This window comes from Microtus oregoni, unplaced genomic scaffold (genome assembly GCF_018167655.1).
Source record: "Microtus oregoni isolate MIOR12 unplaced genomic scaffold, Mior012 000013F_ref0000133, whole genome shotgun sequence".
NCBI classification, from domain to species: domain Eukaryota; kingdom Metazoa; phylum Chordata; class Mammalia; order Rodentia; family Cricetidae; genus Microtus; species Microtus oregoni.
The window spans coordinates 5,603,546-5,625,020 of NW_024543072.1; the positions used below are offsets into that span (position 1 = coordinate 5,603,546).

The 21,475-nt window shown below is 39.4% G+C and overlaps 1 protein-coding gene across 8 annotated transcripts in view; it reads right to left on the reverse strand.

The window, feature by feature from the left end:
- The window catches only part of Erc2 (ELKS/RAB6-interacting/CAST family member 2), an 892,417-nt gene that overhangs the window by 522,168 nt on the left and 348,774 nt on the right, over window positions 1-21,475 (reverse strand). For all 8 annotated transcript variants that reach the window (XM_041662605.1, XM_041662600.1, XM_041662604.1 and 5 more), the window contains one exon: window positions 7,214-7,381. In XM_041662605.1, the coding sequence (XP_041518539.1) occupies window positions 7,214-7,381 (168 nt within the window). The remainder of the gene's footprint in view (window positions 1-7,213; window positions 7,382-21,475) is intronic.

Here is a 21,475-nt window from a genome sequence, read left to right on the forward strand (position 1 = left end):
ACCGTACAGGGAACAGTGAGTGGGTTTGGCATTTCATTGGGGCAAATGACTCTTCTCATAGATGACAATATTCTGAAGATAGAAGTAGATCTCAAAGAAATTCCTCTTCTTCCTAGTTCTCATTCGCTGAGATCTGAGTGCATTTTGATTGAAGGAGAGTCAACATGGGGTAAGAAGTTTGCAAAGAGATGGAGATCATAAAATTTCTCCCACAATGCAATATCAGCAAAAGAAATCTACAGGATATGACACAAAAATAAGCACAAAGCTCAAGTGAGAAGTTTGGATCTATTCTAGAAGAAGGGTTATGGATAGATCCTATCAAAGAACCATACTTGAACAAAATTTGAGGCAGTCCTAAAAGTCTGAATCCCTACTAAGTTGGAAAGGCCAGGGCAGAGATAAGGTAAGAGCACATCCATTAGCAGAGGTGGCATCTGACCACACATTTCTGATGCTGTTTGCCTCCTTTTGGCCTCCTAGTACTGACACGGTTCTTGATTATAAATAATCTCATCCTAAAGACCAATTGTTGTGATTTGGGATAGTCTTTCAATATATTTTTATACCTTAAAGCAGCCAGAAGTGATTCAGCGCTATGCACCACCAAGCAGTATGCTTTTGACAATATGACAGCTGTGGTTACATATAGGGTTGTTAGGAAACAATAGTTTCTTATTAGAATATCATTTTTTCTGGAACCAGAGGATGTCGTTTACTTTATGGACCTTTGAAACCTGGAGAAATTACTGACACATGGGGAGCATTCAGTGAAATAGTGCATCCTTACTCTTGAGTCTACTGTCTGTCAGAGTTTCAACCACAATAATACCAACCATGTGGAATGAAGGTACTAAAGTTAGCAGGTCCAAATACACCATACACAGGCACCAACTACACTCAGCCCTCCCCCCATTTTTCAAGTCAGAAGGCAATTACAAATCTGCTTTCCTCCCCCGTCATATAAAATACTCCTGCTCGTTTACATTGCTCATATGACTAAGAATGAAAATGGATACTGAAAATTTACCCGGTTTTAATGTATTTAGAGCAATTTCTTAGGTAGCAAATGTATTCTCTAAGAATCTATGGACTGCATGACAGTCCAAAACTGGTTTAAATACTGCTACCATTTCTAAAATCATTGCAAATGTACAATGTCATCAAGGTTTTAGGACATTTTCTACAAGAACTCAATAGTCAAGTTATACTTCATCAGCTGAGCTCTGTATATGGATGTGGGAACAAAAGGCTATGAGATCAGAATAAAACTCATGCTGCCCTGCCTTTGGTAGTATATCAAGTGGATAGCCTGGTGAACACTCACATGTATGCACAATCTTGTCACCTACTACAAATTTCCATACCTTGGCACTATGAAATAGAGCCAAAACTATGGCCTCAGGGTCAAAAGTCGATCCAGAGCGATCTGTCTTCCTGTAAAAGGTGGATCAGAGCTGACATGCCACTCAAGTTTCTCTATTTACTCAGCTCCAGTTAAAGGAGCAGACCCCATTCTATTAACACCATAGCACACTGCAGGTCACCAACGAGGTAATACTGCAGTTTTGACTTTGACACAAGTTTATTATTATTTCATGCCAACACACCCTAATCCAAAGCTTATGCTATTCTAATCCAGGCCTGCTCTAAATAGATCATCATGTTGAATGTAGACAAAACTCTAAGTCTCCAGATGCAAAGGCAATGAGTCATTGGCTTCTATATGATCTCCACATTTTAAAATCAATTCTTGGAGAATTTGATACATCGCATTTTTATCATATTCAGCCCTCTCTCCCAACTTCTACCAGATCCACCTCCCAATCCATACCCATTCAACTTTGTAGTTTTTTTAAACTCATCAAATCCAATTAATCCTGCATATACACTCTTGAAGATGTGACCATCCACCAAAGGGTGGTAGACCCACCAGGGACCACACCCTTAAGGGAAATTATCCACTCCCTCCCCATTTCCAAGGAACTATCAATATCAATAGCTGGGGGTAGAACTATGTGTGTACCTCTGTCCTCTATGCACAATTTTTGGAATTGTGTATTGCTTCTTTATAGATAACTTCTCTGTCACTATGATGCCATAACAGACCACGCCCCTCACTGTACTGTATCACTATGATGTCATAACAGACCACGCCCTCACTGTCTGCATCACTATGACATCATAACAGATCATGCCCCTCGTTGCATGGCGTCACTATGATGTCATAACAGATCATGCCCCTCACTGCGCTGCAGTGCTTTCACTGCCTATCCAAACATATTGGCAAACACTTAAAAAGAAGGATACATGGGCTAGGGTATGTCTAGTGGACAAAGCACTTGCCACACAAGCATGAGGACCAGTGTTTGGATCCCCAGAATCCGCACAAAAGCCATCTGTCTAAGGCAGAGAACTCAGGTAGAGCCACAAAGTAGTGGCAGCCCAGCTGCAGTTCCAGAGCACAGAAGAAAAGACAGGACTCCCTGAAGCACACAGGCTAGCCAGACTAGGGAATGATGAGTTACAGTGAGAGGCCCGGCTTCAACATAAGATGGAGATCTAACAGGGAGAAGCTTGATGTCATCCTTGCACCTCCACACACATGTGCACAAACATGAGCACACATGCATATGTACCCTCACACACCTACGAACATGAACATACATATGACACACATATATTTGAAAAAAATAAAGAGGCAAAAAGAAAAAAAATGTGGAGCTAATAAACCCTTTCAAATTTCCAAATCCAGTAAGTTCATGATTTAAACATTTTGCCTAAACAATATATACTACTGTGCTGTACGTTGTAGTGTTCTCAACTTTATAACTTCCAAACTTGTACTCAAACCTTTGCTTCTGGGTATTAGGGGAAAGTTGAAAGTTCTACAAAATATGCTCATTAGTTAAAGTGGTGATGTGTTACCTAGATGCTAGAAGTATTGCCTAAAAGTCTTCCCGACAACTGTTGCCACTTACTACTCATGTAGTCTCACTTCCTGGCAGATGCCGAGCTGAGCTCTTACCCCTCACCTCACACATGGTGCCATCATCACACACATTGAGGACAAAACAGAAATGTTTATTTATTCAATTCGCATTATCCGACTTACTCTATTTTCTCAAACACACACACACACACACAAAATAAAACCTTGTACCTAAATTACTAGGCCACCAGTCAAAAGTATCTCAAGAGTGTGTGTGACAGAGAACTCAGCACTACTATTCAAGACTCACATGTTCAGCAGATGCCAGCTTGGTTTTCTGTCACTGATGAGGATTGATGAAATTGTTCTTCCATGGATTGGATCTAAAATGTTCCCCAAGGTCACGTGATAAAGGCCTGGGCCCTAGCTGGTTGCATGTGGGGAAAAGGTGGAAACTTAAAGAAGTGGAACCTGGTTGGAGAAAGTAGGTCACTGGGGACAAATGGTAGAAGGGGGTGTTGTGGGAACTCCTTCAGCTAACAGCCTTTTAGACAGCAGCCCATTTGGGGTGTGGTCTGAGGTACTATATCTGTGTGCACTGGAAGCTGAGAACCTAGTTTCTGGCCCCTTCCTAGCTCAATGCATTTCTGAGATATCATGAGATGATAGTTTTGTCTGGCATACTTTCCAGTCACCATGATGTTCAGCTTCACTTCAAGACCCAAGCAGCAGAAGCGGCCAACCAGGGAATGAATCTTGTGAGACTATGAGCCACAGCCAATCTTTCTTTGCTTAGTTTGTCACGACAGTGGAAACTAACACCACCTTCTTTTGAGTTCTTAGAACACACTCTCATTCCTGCTGATCTAAAAGGTGTCACCTACCCTGGACAGCCACCTTCCACCTTCAGCAGGTCTCCTCTAGTCATCTTTATTAATACCTGGTGCTTTAAAACAGAAATTCACTGAACAAGCCCTTGTCCATAATATCTTAATAGAAATGAATTAACAATACAAAGAATCAAATAACCATATACTGAGAGCTCTAGACAAAAGCTGTGTAAGTCTTTAGTAAAGTATTAATTATTTAATATAACTTTGTTTGTTTGTGAAATGAAAGCCAGTGTGCCACATAGGTTTCTTTCTTTTTTTTTATTGAGAAAAGGAAAAAAAAAAACAAAGTTTCCGCCTCCTCCCAGCCTCCCATTTTCCTCCCCTTCCTCCCACCCTTCTCCCCTTCCTCCTACCCATCTCCCCCTCCCCCCACTCCTCTCCCCCTCCCTTTCCAGTCCAAAGAGCAGTCAGGGTTCCCTGCCCTGTGGTAAGTCCTAGGTCCTCCCCCCTCCGTCCATATCTAGGAAGGTGAACATCCAAACTGGCTAGGCTCCCACAAAGCCAGCACATTAAGTAGGATCAAAACCCTGTGCCATTGTCCTTGGCTTCTCATCAGCCCTCATTGTTCGCCATGTTCAGAGAGTCTGGTTTTATCCCATGCTTTTTCAGTCACAGTCCAGCTGGCCTTGGTGAGCTCCCAATAGATCAGCTCCACTGTCTCAGTGGGTGGGTGCTCCCCTCGTGGTTTCTGGTCAAGCATAGTAGGACAGGGATGCATTGGGAAGAGATTTTCCTGTTCTCTAAGAGGAAATACTAGAGATTTCATTTGCAGAGCACCAGAAGCATGGACAGGTGAGGGTCCAGACCTAGGGATTCATTGATCATCTCATCACATCTACAGAGACAAGAGAGTGTCAACTGTCTTAGTGATCTTTGTGTAGCTCATCCCTGAGCCAGATTGGTAGGCAGAGGTTCTCCTGACCACAGGCAATAATAGCAGATCCCAACCTTGACTAACCAAATGTTCTTATTCAGCACTTTAAGTTCATTCACTCATTCATTAAATATCCATTGAGCAAATATACCTGCTATGTGCTAAAAATATAGCAGTGGGAAAATAATAAAGCCTTACATCCTAGAATCTACATTCAGAAAATATCAGTGGAAAACTTTAGAACATTTTCCAGATGGCAGTAAGTTCTATTTAGAAAAATAAAATTGTACAGGTAAACCAGAGTGTTGGAATAATACACGCTATTTTATGTGTATGTGGGGGGCGGCAAGGTCTAGGTCTTTATTTTGAGTACATACTCTCAAGAAGAAAAGGCATGAGTTATATACAAAAAGGATATTTACAGCTGTTCCATCTTGTACAAAGACAATGAGATTGACATATGTAATTTTATACTTCCTAACAGCCTCAACAGACAATAAGATACAAACAATAATAATTAATTTTAGCAATATATTCTATGTCACTGATACACCCAAAACATTTCATATAAATAATATAGAAATTCCTATTGAGTGCTCTCAACATTCTACTTTTCACGACAGACCTTGAAACTATGATATGGTTACCACTCTTGGAACACATTTCAACTGAGGAGCTTAACAACTGATAGCTACCATAATGGGTCTAGAACCAGTGCCTATAAAGGTTGAAGTCCCATACAATTTCAGGACTTTGAGAGAGCATGTACGTGGCTGAAGAAGAATACACAGCCCTTAGCTACTGATATGGCATGAGCATAAGGAGGCTAGGAAGTTAGGAGCCGAACTATGCAGGGTTCTATGACCTTTGTAAGACCTTCTACCCATTGGTATCAGTGAAAGTTGAAGTCACTTGGATGGGAAAGTATGAAGGACTTGTGATTTGGGCAGCTGTGCTGGACCTCATTCTTGACTTAATGATCTACTATACTATCTTAACAGTCTCAATTTTGGGAGCTCCATGTTTTCAGTAAGACTGAGACCTATAAATTATATAGCTGGTTGAAATGGGAAAGTTCTGATCAGAGAGTAAGTAAATTCTTTGGGGATCTAAAAGGAAAATTCTAGTTTCTACATTAAGAACAGAGTGTAGGAACCACAAATGTAAACATTAAGATCCAGGTAAGAGATAGTGATAAATGACACCAAAAGGAGGGGCCAGTTATTCCTGTGTGCCTGCACTGGCAATATCACAGAGCCATGCTGTCTACAGTCACTTCCTAGGCAGCCAGTTTCTGCTGATTACAGTTTCAATAATGGCTACCCATGATTCATAAAGTCCTTTATATTTCTGACATTTTGATTTTCATACGAGAGCAGGGTTATGAATCTTCTTCTTGCTGACCTTTAAAAAACACCACCAACAACAAGGATGCATGGTATATAAAAAAAAAACTATATAAAACAGAAAATGGGAATTCCCCAAAGTAAAATATGGTGATGTCACAAAATCAGGATCCCAATAGGGAATGAAATGGACCACTGAAAGAAGGAGAAAAGACGGGCCTTAATGAGGCTGAGTATCTTATTAGGTTACTATGGTTGAACTTGTACACTCTCCACTTTTTATAAAACACTCAGTCTCAGATGGTTTGTTATAGCAGGAGGAATGGATAAAGACAACAAGATGTGATCAATCAAAGTTTATCTAACTGTAAAGTATATCAAAGATACATCTTAAGACACAATCCCTAAATACACTGGTCAACTTTCATAATGAAAAACATTAAAATCACCACTTAGGAATTTTTCTTCTTTTTTATTTATTAATTAATTTTTTACATACCAATCCTAGTTCTCCTCCCTCCTCTCCTCCCACTCCCCCTAACACATCACCACAGCTGCTCCTCAGAGAGGTTAAGGCCTTGCCTGGAAAATCAACTATGACTGTTCCATCCCATTCTTGAGGCAGGACCAAGGTTTCCCCCTAACCTCCATGCCTAAGCTGAGCAAGGTACCTCTCCATAGAGAATAAACTCCACAAAGTCAGTTCACGTGTTAAAGTTTGATCCTGGGCCCACTGCCAGTGGCCCCACACACTGCCCAAGCCACACCGCAATTTTTTTTTCCATCTATTAGTCTTTCCATTACAAGACACTGAACTCAGGGTCCCACACATGTTCTTCCCACTGAGATACAACTTCAGCTCTTATCCTGGCTGATTTGCGTTTTAGATTTGTATATAAATTGGAATATAATTCCTTATTGCTTAAGATTGCAATTTTTTTTAAAAAAAACAACTCTGTTTCTTGGGCAATCAAATAGAAAATGCACAGGTCATGCTAAAAATGACACAGTAGAACTCTTAGTAAATTAAATACCAGTAAGTAAAAAACTGATATATCCTAATCTAAATTTTAAAGATACTCTATCTCCCACAGTTCCAAAGCTCTCTGAAACGTCAAACATGCATGATAACAACACCCATCTTTGAGGACTTGTATCAGCTACTCACTTTTTTCTGAAGAACATTGATTTTTCTTTCCTTTACTTCTAACATATCTTTCATGTCACGGATCTCTCCAGCTAGGGTTCCCTTCTCTTCTGTGAGGTCTTGCAACTGTTTCGTTTTCTTATTGAGAAAAGATTCTTTCTCTTCCAGGCGTAATCTCAGCGCATCTACCTGAAATGAGGAAAAAGGTGGAAGGTTCAGTTTTATATAGAGGTTTTCAGTAACCAGTGCGGGACTTGGTTTTCCAGGGAGGTTGTTGGTAATCAGCAGGCGACTGCGGTGGGGGTGGCAGCAGAGAGTCCTGCAGTACATCACAATTAAGTCTCTGTTCAAAGACACCTTGGTGGGGGCTAGAGAAGCCGCTCAAAGGTTAAGAGTACTGGCTGCCCGTTCTTTGAGATGACCCAGGCTCAATTCTGGTATCTACATGGTGCCTAACAACCATCTCCAAGGAATCCAACCAACTCCACGGGTTCCTACACCCTCCTCTGGCAACTGTGGATACACATGGTACACAAACATGTAAGCAAAACATCCATATGCATAAAATAAGAATAAATGAATCCTTTTTAAGTCAACGCCATGAATTTTAAAGCCTATAATCTACCACGATGTGCTAATAGCTGAAGAGTGGTACTTAAAAAGAAAACTCTATATAGGTTTTGGGAAATAAGGCATTACAAAATAGTAGCATGTCTCTGTGTTTATTTCCCTACTCACGGGAAACAGTATGTTTCCTGAGGTTAGTGAACAAGGCACACTGATTCCTCCACATGAGATGCCTGGGAGGGAAAACATTGCTCATGTTTTGCAGGGTCTTCCAAGTACACGGAGAACCAGAGAACATCTGGATAAAGAAGACAGACACGCAGAGGAACTGCTAAACTAGAAAAACGCATGGGCCAGAAGGAAGCTGCGCTGCCAGGGCAAGGAAAGGCATGGGAACAAACAGTCATTCTCAAGTGGGATAATGATCGCGTTCCAGACACTTTCTCAAAAACTAAAGAATTCTTATTTCTACCTGAGATCAAACAATAGAAAATCAAAACTCTCATTTATCGAATGTTACTAGTTAAACGAAAAAAACATAAGCTCTATGTATTTTTATTTGTCTTTATATGTAGCATATGTATGTATTCATGTGATTATGAATATATGTATGCGAGGATGCATGTGAACATATGTGTTCAACCACATGAAGTGCACGAGGTGAGGAGAAGTGATATCTTTAAGTGTTCCCCACCCTGGCTTATTACTATTTTTCCAGACATGGTATCTTACTGAACCCATGCTTCACTGTTATTCCAGTTATACTAACTGGCCAGAAAGTCCCAGGGCTCCTCCTGTCTCTGCCTCCCCAGAACTGGGATTATAGATGAATGTTGTCACATTTGGCTTTTCCCTGGATGCTGGGATTCCAAACTCATACTTACAGGGCCATCTCCCCAGCCCCAAGCCTTATGTTTAATTTAACATTCTGGATACCACACACACAAAATAAGTTTTACTTCTACACTACTCCGATCAGATTATAAAAGAAAAGTATCATTGAAGTATCAAAAAAGACAATACAAAAATATGAAAACCACTGAAATTAATTTTGTCTTTTCAAATTCTCCTTATCAATTTATATCATATTCTCACTCATGTTTACAAATATAGATCATGCCAGTTTCTAAGAGCAACTGTGACATATTATATGAAGGCTTATTGTTCCTAATTATTATTAATAACTACCTACAAGTTTTTCCAAGGAAATTTTTGATAAACAATGATATCTAATGCGTTACTCCCAAGGCATCTGATTTCTCAATTGGATGTTAAAAAAAAGATTAGACATCTTTACTAAAATTATTGTACTTCCATTTTAGCAGATATCAGTGATGGCATCTGAATGGTTCTGTCTGTCTTAGATACTGTTCTAGTGCTGTTAGGAGACGTTATAACTAAGGAAACTCTTAAAAGAGGAATCACTTATTTCATTGGGATCTGCTTACAGCCTCGGAGGGCTAGTCCATTATCATCACGGTGGGAATCAGACAGGCATGGAGCTAGAGCAGTAGCTGAGAGCTTTGCATCCTGTTTAACAGGCATCAAACAGAGAGACACTGGGCCTTGTGTGAACGTTTGAGCTTTCAAAAGCCCATGCCAAGTGACAAACCTCTTCCAACAAAGACACACCTCCCCTCAAAAGGATGCACTGCCTATTTCTTCCTAATAGAGCATCAATGGAGGACAAGCATTCAAATATGTGATTGTATGTGGATCATGCTCATTCAAACAACCACACTGTCACCCCATAATGCTTAGATTAATCAATTTTCCAAAGAGGTAATAATAAAAGTGCAGAGGAAGCCTTGAGTGAATGTGTAAAGATCAGAGGCCCTGAGTGAGTATGTATTGTCTGATGTGGGCATAGCCATTTCATTCCGCGTTTCCTTAAGAAGGGACAATAAGTATGGCTACTTGGAAGGAAACACAAGAGAGATCAAGAGACAGAGACTCGCAGGAGTATTGCCTTTTCACTTTCAGTCTGTAAAGTCTTTATGTAAGTCCATGGGAAGGAAATTCTGTTCTCGAATTGATTAAGAGGGTAGAAATATGATGAAAGAATTATCAAAACTCACAAAACCTCATAGTTTTATAATTCATATGTCAAAATAGCTAGATTTGGAGTTTCAATCAAATTGAAAAAAATATAAATATTCAACCAAGAATTAGCAAACATACCCTTCTCTTTCATGACCAAGAGAACAAACAACAACAAAACCAAGTCTGGAAACTAAAGTATCACATAAGCCTTCTGAGAGAACAAAGGGGTCGGAAGACAACAGGTTACTTATGGATGATGGGATAGTGTGGTGACCCTTGATACAGAGACAGATGTCTGACCCTTGCTCTCCACAACAGAAAATTAACAGTCAGCAGCAGCATCAACCACAAGAAGGAAAAATAACCAGGCAAAAAGGGTTAGAAGTGTTAGCCTTGAGGAAAAAAAAACAAAGATTGGCAACAAGAAGTGGAAGACTATTGTGTGCCTACCAATTTGTGTTGAGAATTTTGCCTCTGTATATCATAGTGTAGACTTAAAATTTAAAAAGTGTAGGCTATAAGAATACCATAATAATGCAAAATAAAAAGACTCGTGAACACAGTGAAGAAGCAACTTGGAACACTGTAAGGACACATGTTGGGCCCAGGTCTGTGAAGATCAGGGCAAGGAACTCTCCCCTTCCCCAACTTTAGCCGCAGCATCTAGACTCTCGATGCCTGGTACTTTTTGGTATTTTACTTGGGTAAACTACCTCAGGAGAGGATACCTTGGGGTAGACATTTGCCAAAAGAGGATAATGTTATGTCAGGAGAGGATAATGTTTACAACAAGGAAGTTCCTGGAGAATCTTCTTTGTTTACCCCTGTCCAAAAATGGGTGTGTGCACCAAAACTGTATTCTAAAACGTCAGAGGCTTTTACAGTTTCTGCCCCAGAAGAGAGGACAGAGCTGGGAATTGCCATTGAGGAGAGATGTCGGGAGCCTGGAGCTATGAGGCAGTGATTCTGACTGCACTACCAGAAAGGGTAGAGATTCTGTGATCAGAGACTGAGAACTGCAGGTTCTTCACATATGATAGCTATGCCTCTTCCTATGCATTGACCTGGGTAAACAGGCTGGCAAAAAAGGTTTTAGGAGCGATTTTGATCCCCAAACCTTCACAATGAAAACCCTCGGCTTCTACCTAAGCATCTCAGGTTCTGAAGTGGCTCATCAGTATCTAAAGTTGACGTCATCTGCCAACCAGAACATCACCGTTACTTTCTTCGGGTTATCTTATCAAATAACAAAATAGGATTTGCACTTCATATTCAAAGCAAGGTCATTTGAACAGCTCCTTGATAAACAGCAGAATGTACTGTTCCACAGTATAGCTGCCATTTGAAACAGTTTTCATCAATCATAGGTGTTTTCACATGAGCTCACTCAGTGAGATTCAGAGAAGAAATATTTGACAGTTGGTGGCTTAGGCCTGCATCCTAGCTATCAAAGCAGGATGCTCTATGTGTGGACCAGAAGGAAATGTCCACCAACAAAATTGGGATAGAAGTAAATCCCAATATGCAAGGATGAGAACAGAAGTGGGTTGCAAACATTTGGAAGAAGTAGCTTCACACTGATGAAGAGTACAAACAGCATTTATGGCACTTCCTCACCACCTGGGATTTGGCAGTGCCCTGATGAACTATCCTGAGCTCATAAGAGATTAAAAGCGAGCCCCTCTACGAGAATGTTCTTCCTGGATTGAAACAGAGCAAGGATGGCTGTGATCAACATACTACTCATAACACCCAAACTCAACATGGCAGGGAAATGCCTGTGCCAGCTGAGGTCTTCTTTTGGGGAGTTTATTTTCCGTGAGCCATAAAGCATGAACTTCACTTCAAAGGAATTTGTATCATGGCCTTCAATCACCTTTAGTCTATCTTAAAAGCTTGGTACAGTCTCCTAGAATCAAGAAGGAAAAAGAAAAAGAAAAAAACGTGAGGCTCTTTAAAAAAATAAATAAATAAATAACTGACCTGAACTGCATCCAATTCTCAACCAACATTAGCTCAGCTTGCAGTAAGCAAGTATGACATCATTTCTAAAGTCAAACTTGAACTTCCAGATGGTGCAAAACCACAAGCAGGCATGCAGGCCTTCTAGAGTGCTGAAGTTTAAAGATAGTGAAGAGTAGGCAAGAAAAGAGCAGAGCCTATGAAAAATTAGAGTGTATAACTCTAAAATGGGTATCAGTGAGTAGATTAAAGTTCTGCTACTCACATGCTGCCAACAGCAAACATCATTAGAAAAAAAGAGAGAAAGAAGTTAGGAAAGCCTTTCTAAGTCATGGGCCAACATCAGGTAGAAAGATAAAAGTTGAACTGCTTGAAAATGTTGAATACCTTTCTTTGTCCTTCACTCAACACCAAATAATTTTAAGAGCCTTTGACACTCTCTCTTAAACTTTGGCAGTTGACTCAATAATAATACCTGGCAAAGCAAAAAAGTGCTATCATTTCCCAGAAAAAAAATAGAAAGAAATGAGAATTGTATGATATAATCAATGCACAAAGACCCATACAGCTGAACTCCTATTTCTCCCATATCAGTTAACCACATGAGGCTTAGCTGTCTGGTGTTTAAACTAGCAACAGCTTTCCATTTTAGGAGAATTGCTCATCTCCTTTGGATTCAGATGTGTGTGCCTGTGCATTCACGTATGTGTGTGTCTCTGTCCATGTGTGTGAATCCATAAAAACATGTAACATGAAAATGTAACTTTTTATCTTGCAGTATAAAATAAAGCATTTGTTATCACTTAGGTTTCAGGTAATAACTTGCTGGAAAGCACTTTGGCAATGAAATTGCCAAAAATTGCCAAAATCATAGTTAAGCATTATTGATCTTCATGTCAGCGCCCAGGAATTTTAACCAGTCACAATAGTGAGGTATGCTTCTAAAGGTTCTGAATAAAGAGCACCTGAGCTCTCTGACAGATTTTATGTGGGCCTTCACAGACAGTTTCAAGACTGTGACAAAACCCCAAGTGCCACTTGACGTAAAAGATATAATTTTAAAATCAAGTGGTTTTTGTCAATCTTATAACAACAGCAACACTTGAGAGGATGTAAGAGTTAGCCAATAAGAAGCTAGAGCTAATGGGTCAAGCAGTGATGTAAATAATATGATTTCTGTGTGATTATTTCGGTTCTGGGTAGCCGGAATGAACAAGCAGCCCATTACTATACAATTGGTGCCAACATGGTTGATTATAATCCACTTAAAACCTGAGAAGGCTTGAAAAGGAATTCTAGACTCAAAAATACAGAGTTTAACACAGCATCTTGCTGTTTGCTGGCCATGTGATGCAGCTCCTTTAAGAGAGGTTTTCCTGACTCAGTGGTAGCAGAAAAAAAAAGCCATGGTATTTTGAAATGATAGCTTTCTGGGCTGTGCTGCCAGTGTGACTTCTGGCTCTTTCAGGAGACTGAGCATGTAAATGAGGTTTGTAAGCAGTATGTTACAAACTGCATAATGGGTCAACACAGAGCCACTGCATACTTGGAACTGGGGCAATGGGCATGGCTTGCAGGGGCAGTGAACGGACTTCTACCATGTTGAACTGTGCAGAGCAAGCAGGCAGGGCCGTATACATCCTAGTCATGCTTCAGCTTAAGTTTTTAAGAAGCACTCGGTATTTTAAGAAATGCTCCAGGACAGTAAAGAATTACAGATACACAAGGGAACAGATTCAGACATAAAAGACCTCTAAATGGGTCACAGTGTTGGATAAACGTACGTAGGATTGGGAGAGATATGGAAAAAAAATAGTTATAAAAGGAAGTAAATAGTTTAAAAAAGGTAAAGTCTTTGAAGAGACAGAGTATAGACAATCATAGATTAAAGGAGTAAAGATAATAAAAAATAATAGATTTAAAACAAATAAGCCATGTAAAGATGGAGAATGCACAGAGAGTCTGGATTATATTATTGTGTTTTCTTTGAATTTTTGACTGTGAAGAAACCACATATATATACTTTAAAGGTATCTTATTTACAAAATTTGGGTCTAAGGATATATTGCTTTAGAAAAGAAGTTCTTTTGTTTTTCCCCAGAAGATGAGAACCTGTGGATTAATTCCAGACTAATGTGCTTTGATGGATCTGAAAGGTCACCTTGAACACCCCTCAAAAAATTACTTTGCCCAATAAAAATCAGGAAGCATTTTGGAGAAGAACTATGCCCATATTCCCAAATATTGTTCATAAATATTTCTTTACATTTAAAGAGGGATATGCTATAGAGATTTGCTTTGTTGTAGATTGGTTTATTGATACAAATTTGAAGTCAATTTTATTATATTTGTATTTCTTCTCTTGATTGAGTTATTGTGTTTGAAATATTGTGTTCATTTAAAAATGTAATGTATAATTAAGAAATATAGCTTAATAGATAGTCATCTATAATAGTCAAGCTTGTACTCATGTTAGATTTTCTAGATGTAGAGATGTATTTCAGATGGATAGGCATTCTTCAAATCTTTCAGAGACCTTCAGATTATGGCATTTAAAATGTTTTAAAAACTTAGGGCTTTTCATGACAATGAGACATATCTGCTCCTAGCAGTGCCAATTACTTCAAGAGGATGATGGGCATCAAAGAGGCTTCTTATGGAGTTGGATAGCATTTGGGCAAGAAACTGCTCTTGCCTGGACTGCTTAACTGGATAGGCAGTACCCACAGAGAAATTACTGTTGAACTTGCCTAAAGGTGAGATGGTCCTTGCAAGTTCCTGCTTCATGAAAGAGTCTGCCTGACATTCTGCAGAATACAGAAAAAAGTGACTGACAAACTGCCAATATAGGTAGACCTGTCTTTGAAATTTTCTGCTTCATGGAAAAGTCTGCTGGATACTATGGGACTGTAGGCTGAAGATTGGATGCCCCAGCAATATAGAAAAACTTTGGGTGACTGTCTAGGCAGTGAGATGTCTCTGTCAATTCTAGAGTTTTGGAAGTTGCTTACAAAGCACTCCCTGTTTACTTAGGTAATATTATATCCTTCTAGAGTCTTCGATGGAGTTGAAAAATTTATAGTTATAGTTTTCCGTAGTTATGACAAAAGATAAAGTAGATATAAATATTGTAACTGTAATTATTGCTTGATACCTGTTTTGTTATATGCAATTTAACTATGTTAAAGTTAAAACCTTCCTTTTTATTTAAACAGAAAAGGGGGGGGTGATGTGAGATTTCCCTCTGTATGCTGTGATTACCATTATTCAATAAAGAAACTGGCTTGGCCTGATAGGGTAGAACAGAACTTAGGTAGGCAGGGAGAACTAAACTGAATCCTGAGAGAAAGGAGGTGAAGCTGATGTGAAGCCATGTAGCCCAGCTGGACACAGACACTGGAACTTTACCTGGTAAGCCACTACCATGTGATGATACACAGATTAATAGAAATGGGTTAAATTAAGATGTAAGGATTAGCCAATAAGAAGCAAGAGCTAAGGGGCCAAAAAGTAATTTAAATGATATAGTTTCTGTGTTATTATTTTGGGGCTGAGCAGTCGGGAACAAGTGGACAACAAGCAGCCTTCCTTACTACAAATGGAAAACACTTGATGGAAAAGGGAACATTTGAAAACTGTCACAGACTAAATGCTACTCATGATTTACTTGACTCTTCTTCTAGAACAAAACAAACATGCCTTCATAAAGAGCAACTTTAAAAGATAATGAGCCTAGAACACTCACAAAGACTCCCAAGATGGTTTATTTCACATCCAAACTCCTTCCGCTTGTTTGTTTTGCCTAATAGTAGACTTGGGTTAAGGGTCTATTTGAATTTGATTCAACTCACAATCATTCAAATGAGAAGACAGTTTCCAAATTGGAAGGATATATAACATACACAGCTTCCAAAGATACAAACACCAAAATAACCTCAACCCCTAATCTTGCTGTGGCAACTACTCAATCTCATTCACACCCAACTCTTTTCCTTCCTGAATGCTGAACAAGATTAGGATTTCTAGCTCTATCACAGAAAGATGAAGCCTGGGGTTTTAGTCATGAGATATAAGCCCAAATGCTGCAGTACAAATGTACTCCCTGTTGGCCCTGTACCAATACTCGGTCATTCCTTAGGAAATCCTGGAAGCCACACTTTGTAGATGGTAGAGTTGCAAGATTCCAGAATCTCTGAAAGTCTGGCTCCTCAAGGGACTGAAGGAAAGGACTCCTCCACAAACCCCAGTACTAGCATGGGTAGAATAAAGACTATGAGGCCTTAAACCACTCAAAAACGGTTGTGATAACTTCCAGATTTAATAATATGTATGCATCTTAAAACTAGATGTTTTACACATTACCATGAATTTGGAGGAAATGAAAATCCCTGTTCTCTTTTACACATAGGACCTCAAATTCTACTTTAGCTCTTTTTTTACTTCACGCTAAAATAAAGGGAAAAAAATAAAAAGATCGAAGGACAAAACTCAAAGGAAGCAGAGTCAGAGTCTTTGGGAATGAACATGTGAGTTAGGTATCATGGACTTGGGGAAGAGGAAGAATGAGTGCAAAAGGAAGACTCTCCTTAAACCTACAGCATTAAGTTCAATGGATAGAAACCACGCGTTCAGACAAACAGCTCTTCACAAACAGGCAGAATTGCAGATACATGTCCAACCAACTCATAGCAATGACTGTGAGCTCCCCCACAGACCTTCTTTATGCATGAATAAAATGTGATGCATGAAATGAAGACAGTAACACTGCCTCCTTCATCCAGTTGTTCTTAGGATTAAATAATAACAGAAGTAAGGAACTTAGCACAGTGCTGGCACCCAGAAACACTCAATAAATTTTTGTTATTGTGATTATATTTTATTACTTTGCTTTCTGCACCCTCTAATCCAGTGATTTATGTACTGTAGGAATGCAATAAAGGCTGGATGATCAACAGTCCACAGGAAGAGCAGAGAACCAGCAGGTAATGCTTTGTGCTCTAACATGGACCACAGTGTTGTATATCATCCAACAACAACTTTAAAATATTTCAGCACACAATGCATGATATGTGTGTAGGTGCTGGGATGTGTCTCTGTGTATGGATACATATGTTTCCCAACTGGGAATAAATACTCCAGGGCAGCTAAGTAGTTTGATAGGCTTTTATTGAAGGCTAACAACACAGACTTAGCTACAAAAATCACCTTGATATTCTCTGCAGTTGATGAGCATTTGAAAACTGATCTATTACCATAACTGATGTGAGGATGACTTTTCTTGATAAGTGTTGTAGACTGGCTAGATCAGGCATGTCCACCCTTCTAGGAACAAAACACAAGCCCTTGTTTCCAAGTCAATATGATAATATAAGCCACACCTGGAACTTTAGATGTTCTAAGAGCTACATTATTAAACAGAACAGTAAGATTGTTTTAATAACATATGTAATATAATCCATTATATCTAGAATATCACTATTCTGCATATAATCAAAATGAAAAATGGGGGATATTTTACTTTTCAGATCTCAGTGAGGATGAGCCAGGCCTTAGGAACTCAACAGTTCTGTGTGACCTATGGATATCCTATTGCAAGGACAGGTCTGTGATTCCAGTAAGGCTCCAAGTTCCAGCTCTTGGAACATAAAACTTCGTTTAGGATTTGGTCTCTTTTGTATTGAAATGTTTCTGGTCATATTTCTGTCCAGCAACAAATAAGTTCTCTAACTCTGCTGTGGAAACACTATTATACTGTCTTAGGCTGACACACGGCTGCAGGACAGAACAGAAACTTCAGAGAATGTTTGGACATGCTCCAGACTGGACCTACTAGGCTGGTGCAACAGCGGTCCTGACAACAGTCCTATAGGCTTTATTCTATAGCCATTAGAAACTACTGACCTCTAGAAGAGAACTGAGCAACTACCTATGAGTACACCGACTGATTCTATTGGCATAATCTCATTGCAGTGTTGTTGAGAGAAGAATTCAAAATAAGCACTGTTATTAAAAATTTTTATACAAGTCTTTAAATATATCAAAAGTTACTTTTTGGGAAAAAATATCCCTTGGCAGTTACGCTACTGAAACCAGCTGTACTGATGAGACTATGTCTACCTCCTACTGAGCGCCCAGTCGTGACTCAGACTTCATCTCTCCTCTGTCGGTATCCCTTTCATATCCAGTAAACAAACAAGAAGATATGTTTTGGGGTCAGCCATTATTCTAGGTGTTAGAAAGTGCCCCTTTAACAGGGCACTCAGGTATGTGGCTTACCGTACTATATAGCTATGAGAATACAGGGGACGGTAGAGCAGCTAGGTGTTATGTCTTCAGCCCTAATAAAAAAATAAACTTCATGATAACTGGAGAGAAATACATATGTGAAGTCTAAGAAATCAAATCAAGTCTTGTAGCACTGTATTCAAATTGTAAATATCAGTAGAAAATCATAACATATGTTTTCTTTTTAGAATTTTTTTTTTGTAATTTTGTGCATTAAAAAAAAACCAAACTTGGTTCTCTCAATCACAATGAATGCCCACAGCAGATTCTGTTTTCTTAAACAGTGACGCACAGCTGGAAATTTCATTCAAGATATATTTTAATACAAGCTTAGCACAGGCTTAGGAGAAAGATGAGGGCTCAGAAAAAATCAAGGTACACTAACTGTGCGTGTGTGTGTGTGTGTGTGTATGTGTGTGTGTGTGTGTGTGCTCTGCAAATTTAAAGTCATGGAAGATAAGGCAACCCAAGTATGGGTTTCAGCTCCTCGAAGCAGAGCTGCCAGGTGATGGTTGGGAAAGGTATTTCTCACCAAAAGAAAATGTCATTGCAGAAATGTTTGACTCGAGGTCTGTATTCAGGAAGTGTTCAAGGCAATGTCAGAATATCCCTCTGACCAAAACCAACATGTTAGGAAAGCCTAACAGAGTCTGTTCACTGGACAAGACTGCAACAATTTGAAGTTACTCTTTCTTAAAATATTTCCTCAGACTGTTGTATAGAAAACAGACCACAGAAGCATATGGAGCCCGGTTACAAGTAAGCAGTGCTCCTGGCCACGTGGGAGACTGCTGCCATGAGAAGAGGGGAAAGTAGCTGTGTGTAGTCCATTTGGGGACATCCTCAGGAGACAGACGGCAGGACTGAAGGTCTATGCATGCACGGAGAGAGGAAGGAAGAGATTAAATATTATTCCTTAGATACTGGATAGAAGAAAGGAGCAGACATTTAAGAGACTGCTTGGTCAGGAACAGTCTGGAGAAAATGTGGAAAAGATATCAAGATATTAGGATTGGACACCTACAACACATGATGTTGGGAAACACCCAAACGATGAAGGACTCCGTGACCCACAACCTCTGACATGAAGAACTTGGCCTGAGGCTAACCTGTGTGCAGAGGAGGAACAGGCTAAGACCCATGGGAGGGCTTCTCTGGAAAACTGATTAGGGTAATTTCTGCATGTTTTTTCAGACCCTCACCCATTTAAATGCAGCCACTGAGACCAAGTTCAGCAAATGTGTAAGGAAGGGACAATGCTCTGTTTGAAAACCAACAGAAGCCCCTTTCTTCTAAAAGGCTTTCAGCCTTTGTTGTAATGCCTCTCCCAATCATGTAATAAGAGATTGGACCATTTCAGTTAGGGCTTTCAGGCCTGCCAGGTAACATCAGTGAGCTGTGTCTTCCTCCTGGGCACTGCAGTTAGCACCAATGCCACACAAAGGGAAAAGGACATATGATCCCACCCATGTGGAGCTGTTTCAAGAAGCTAGAATTTGGGGATATTTAGTATTAAATAGCTACATGCTATGCTTATAAAAGTTACAATCACCAACTTATTAATAGCACAAGTTATACTCTCGTATTATAAAGATGCATTTGTCTTACCTGCTTGCCAAAAAATGATACCTGAGTCCCTCACGACACCTACTCTACTGAAGATGGCAATGCTGGGTTAGAAGTGCTTGGTATCAGAAATGTAGAATTCCTATCATACGTGAGTTAGGAGGCCAGCCAACTCCGCATAAGACTGTTTTCTTACTTCGGTTTTTGGCTACTTCTTACACTTAAAATTAAATGGTTTTAAGCGACTAGTCCAAAGTTCAAAATTTAATGTTCAGTTCAGTCCCAGAAAATTTCTGAAAACACATGGGAACTGTGAGTCATGTGTTAATACTTAAAATTCTGTTAATAAAACTTCCAACGCTAACCTTACCTCATTGAACTTACCTCACTGGGTTTTATGCTTACTATAAAACCCGATCTGTCGCAGTTTTGAATTACGACAAAAGGAAGTGAGCCCTTCCAAAATCAATGTTATTTCGCAACACGATGATAGTTATAAATTCAAATACTTAAAACCAATTTGCAGAACTATCAATCTTAGTATCTCCTAACGTTTCAAAGCCATCTTCCAAGCTTTTATCCAGAGAAAGAACTAAGATGAAGAAGACGTAGGCATCTTTCATACCCGCTTCTCTTCAAAGCACACTCAATTTAAACACAAAATTACCGTAAATATTTGAAGTATTGGTTCTGTTTAAATATTCAATAAAAATTCTAAGCTATTAGTTTACTCAAAACCCTGGGTTCAATTCTCAGCGCTGAAAAAATATTGAAATTATGACTGAAGCCCAAAGAATTCAAATCACTGATTATTAAGTACTGAAATTAAATAATAATTCGGTGACATCTTAGATCAGAGTTTTGAAAAATTAATCCAGACAATTAATCTCCTACTGTATATTTATGATTATGAGTGAGTAAAAATTTAGACACTGTCCTTGCTTGTGAAATGTTTATAAAGGATAATAATTCAGAGCCTGTCCTTATTTGAGTCCCAAACCTTAAGATTTGTGACTATGAAACACCCACCACAGAAAACGGGAACCACCATTAATTCTTATAAGATTTTAAAAACAACTTTTTTTTTTATACTGTGGCATCACTTCTACTATTATCTCAAAAATGAATGTATTCTGCTTCACGTCAATGATGCTCTCTAGTCAACAACCACTTACAATATTCAAATGTTTTGTCTCTTAACTTTTATGGTGGTGTCAGAAAAATTCATGTTTGATAAAAATCCATGCATTGAAGTTAATCTTTTCTCGGGATAGCAGGCTAAAACCAACTCATAATCCTGGGCAGCAAGTCACAGTTCCCACTCTAGGGCACTGTTGCCATGCTTTGGTATTAGGCAAGTGCAGGGAATTAAATGCATTTTCCACATATACTGTTTGCTTTCTTAGCATACATTAGTCATACATATTAAGGAATTTCATTGAGACATTTCCACATAAGCACACTGGACTGGCTGGTTTTATGTCAACTTGACACAGGTTAGAGACATCAGAGAGGAGAAAGCCTCTGTAAGATCCAACTATATGTAGCCTGTAGGGTATTTTCTAAATTAGTAATTGATGTCCAGCCCATTATAGGTTGTGTCCTCCCTGGGCTTAATAAGAAAGCAGGCTGAGCAAGGCAGGAGGAGCAAGCCAGTACGCAGCACTCCTCCATGGATGGCCTCCGCATCAGCTCCTGGCTCCAGATTCCCCCCACCTTGCTTGAGTTTCTCTCCTGATTCCCTTTAATGATGAACTGTGATGTAAAAGAGTGAGCGAAATAAACCCTTTCCTCCTCAAGTTGCCTTGGTCATGGTTTCCATCACAGCAATAGTAAGCCTATGACACACACTGTAGACTT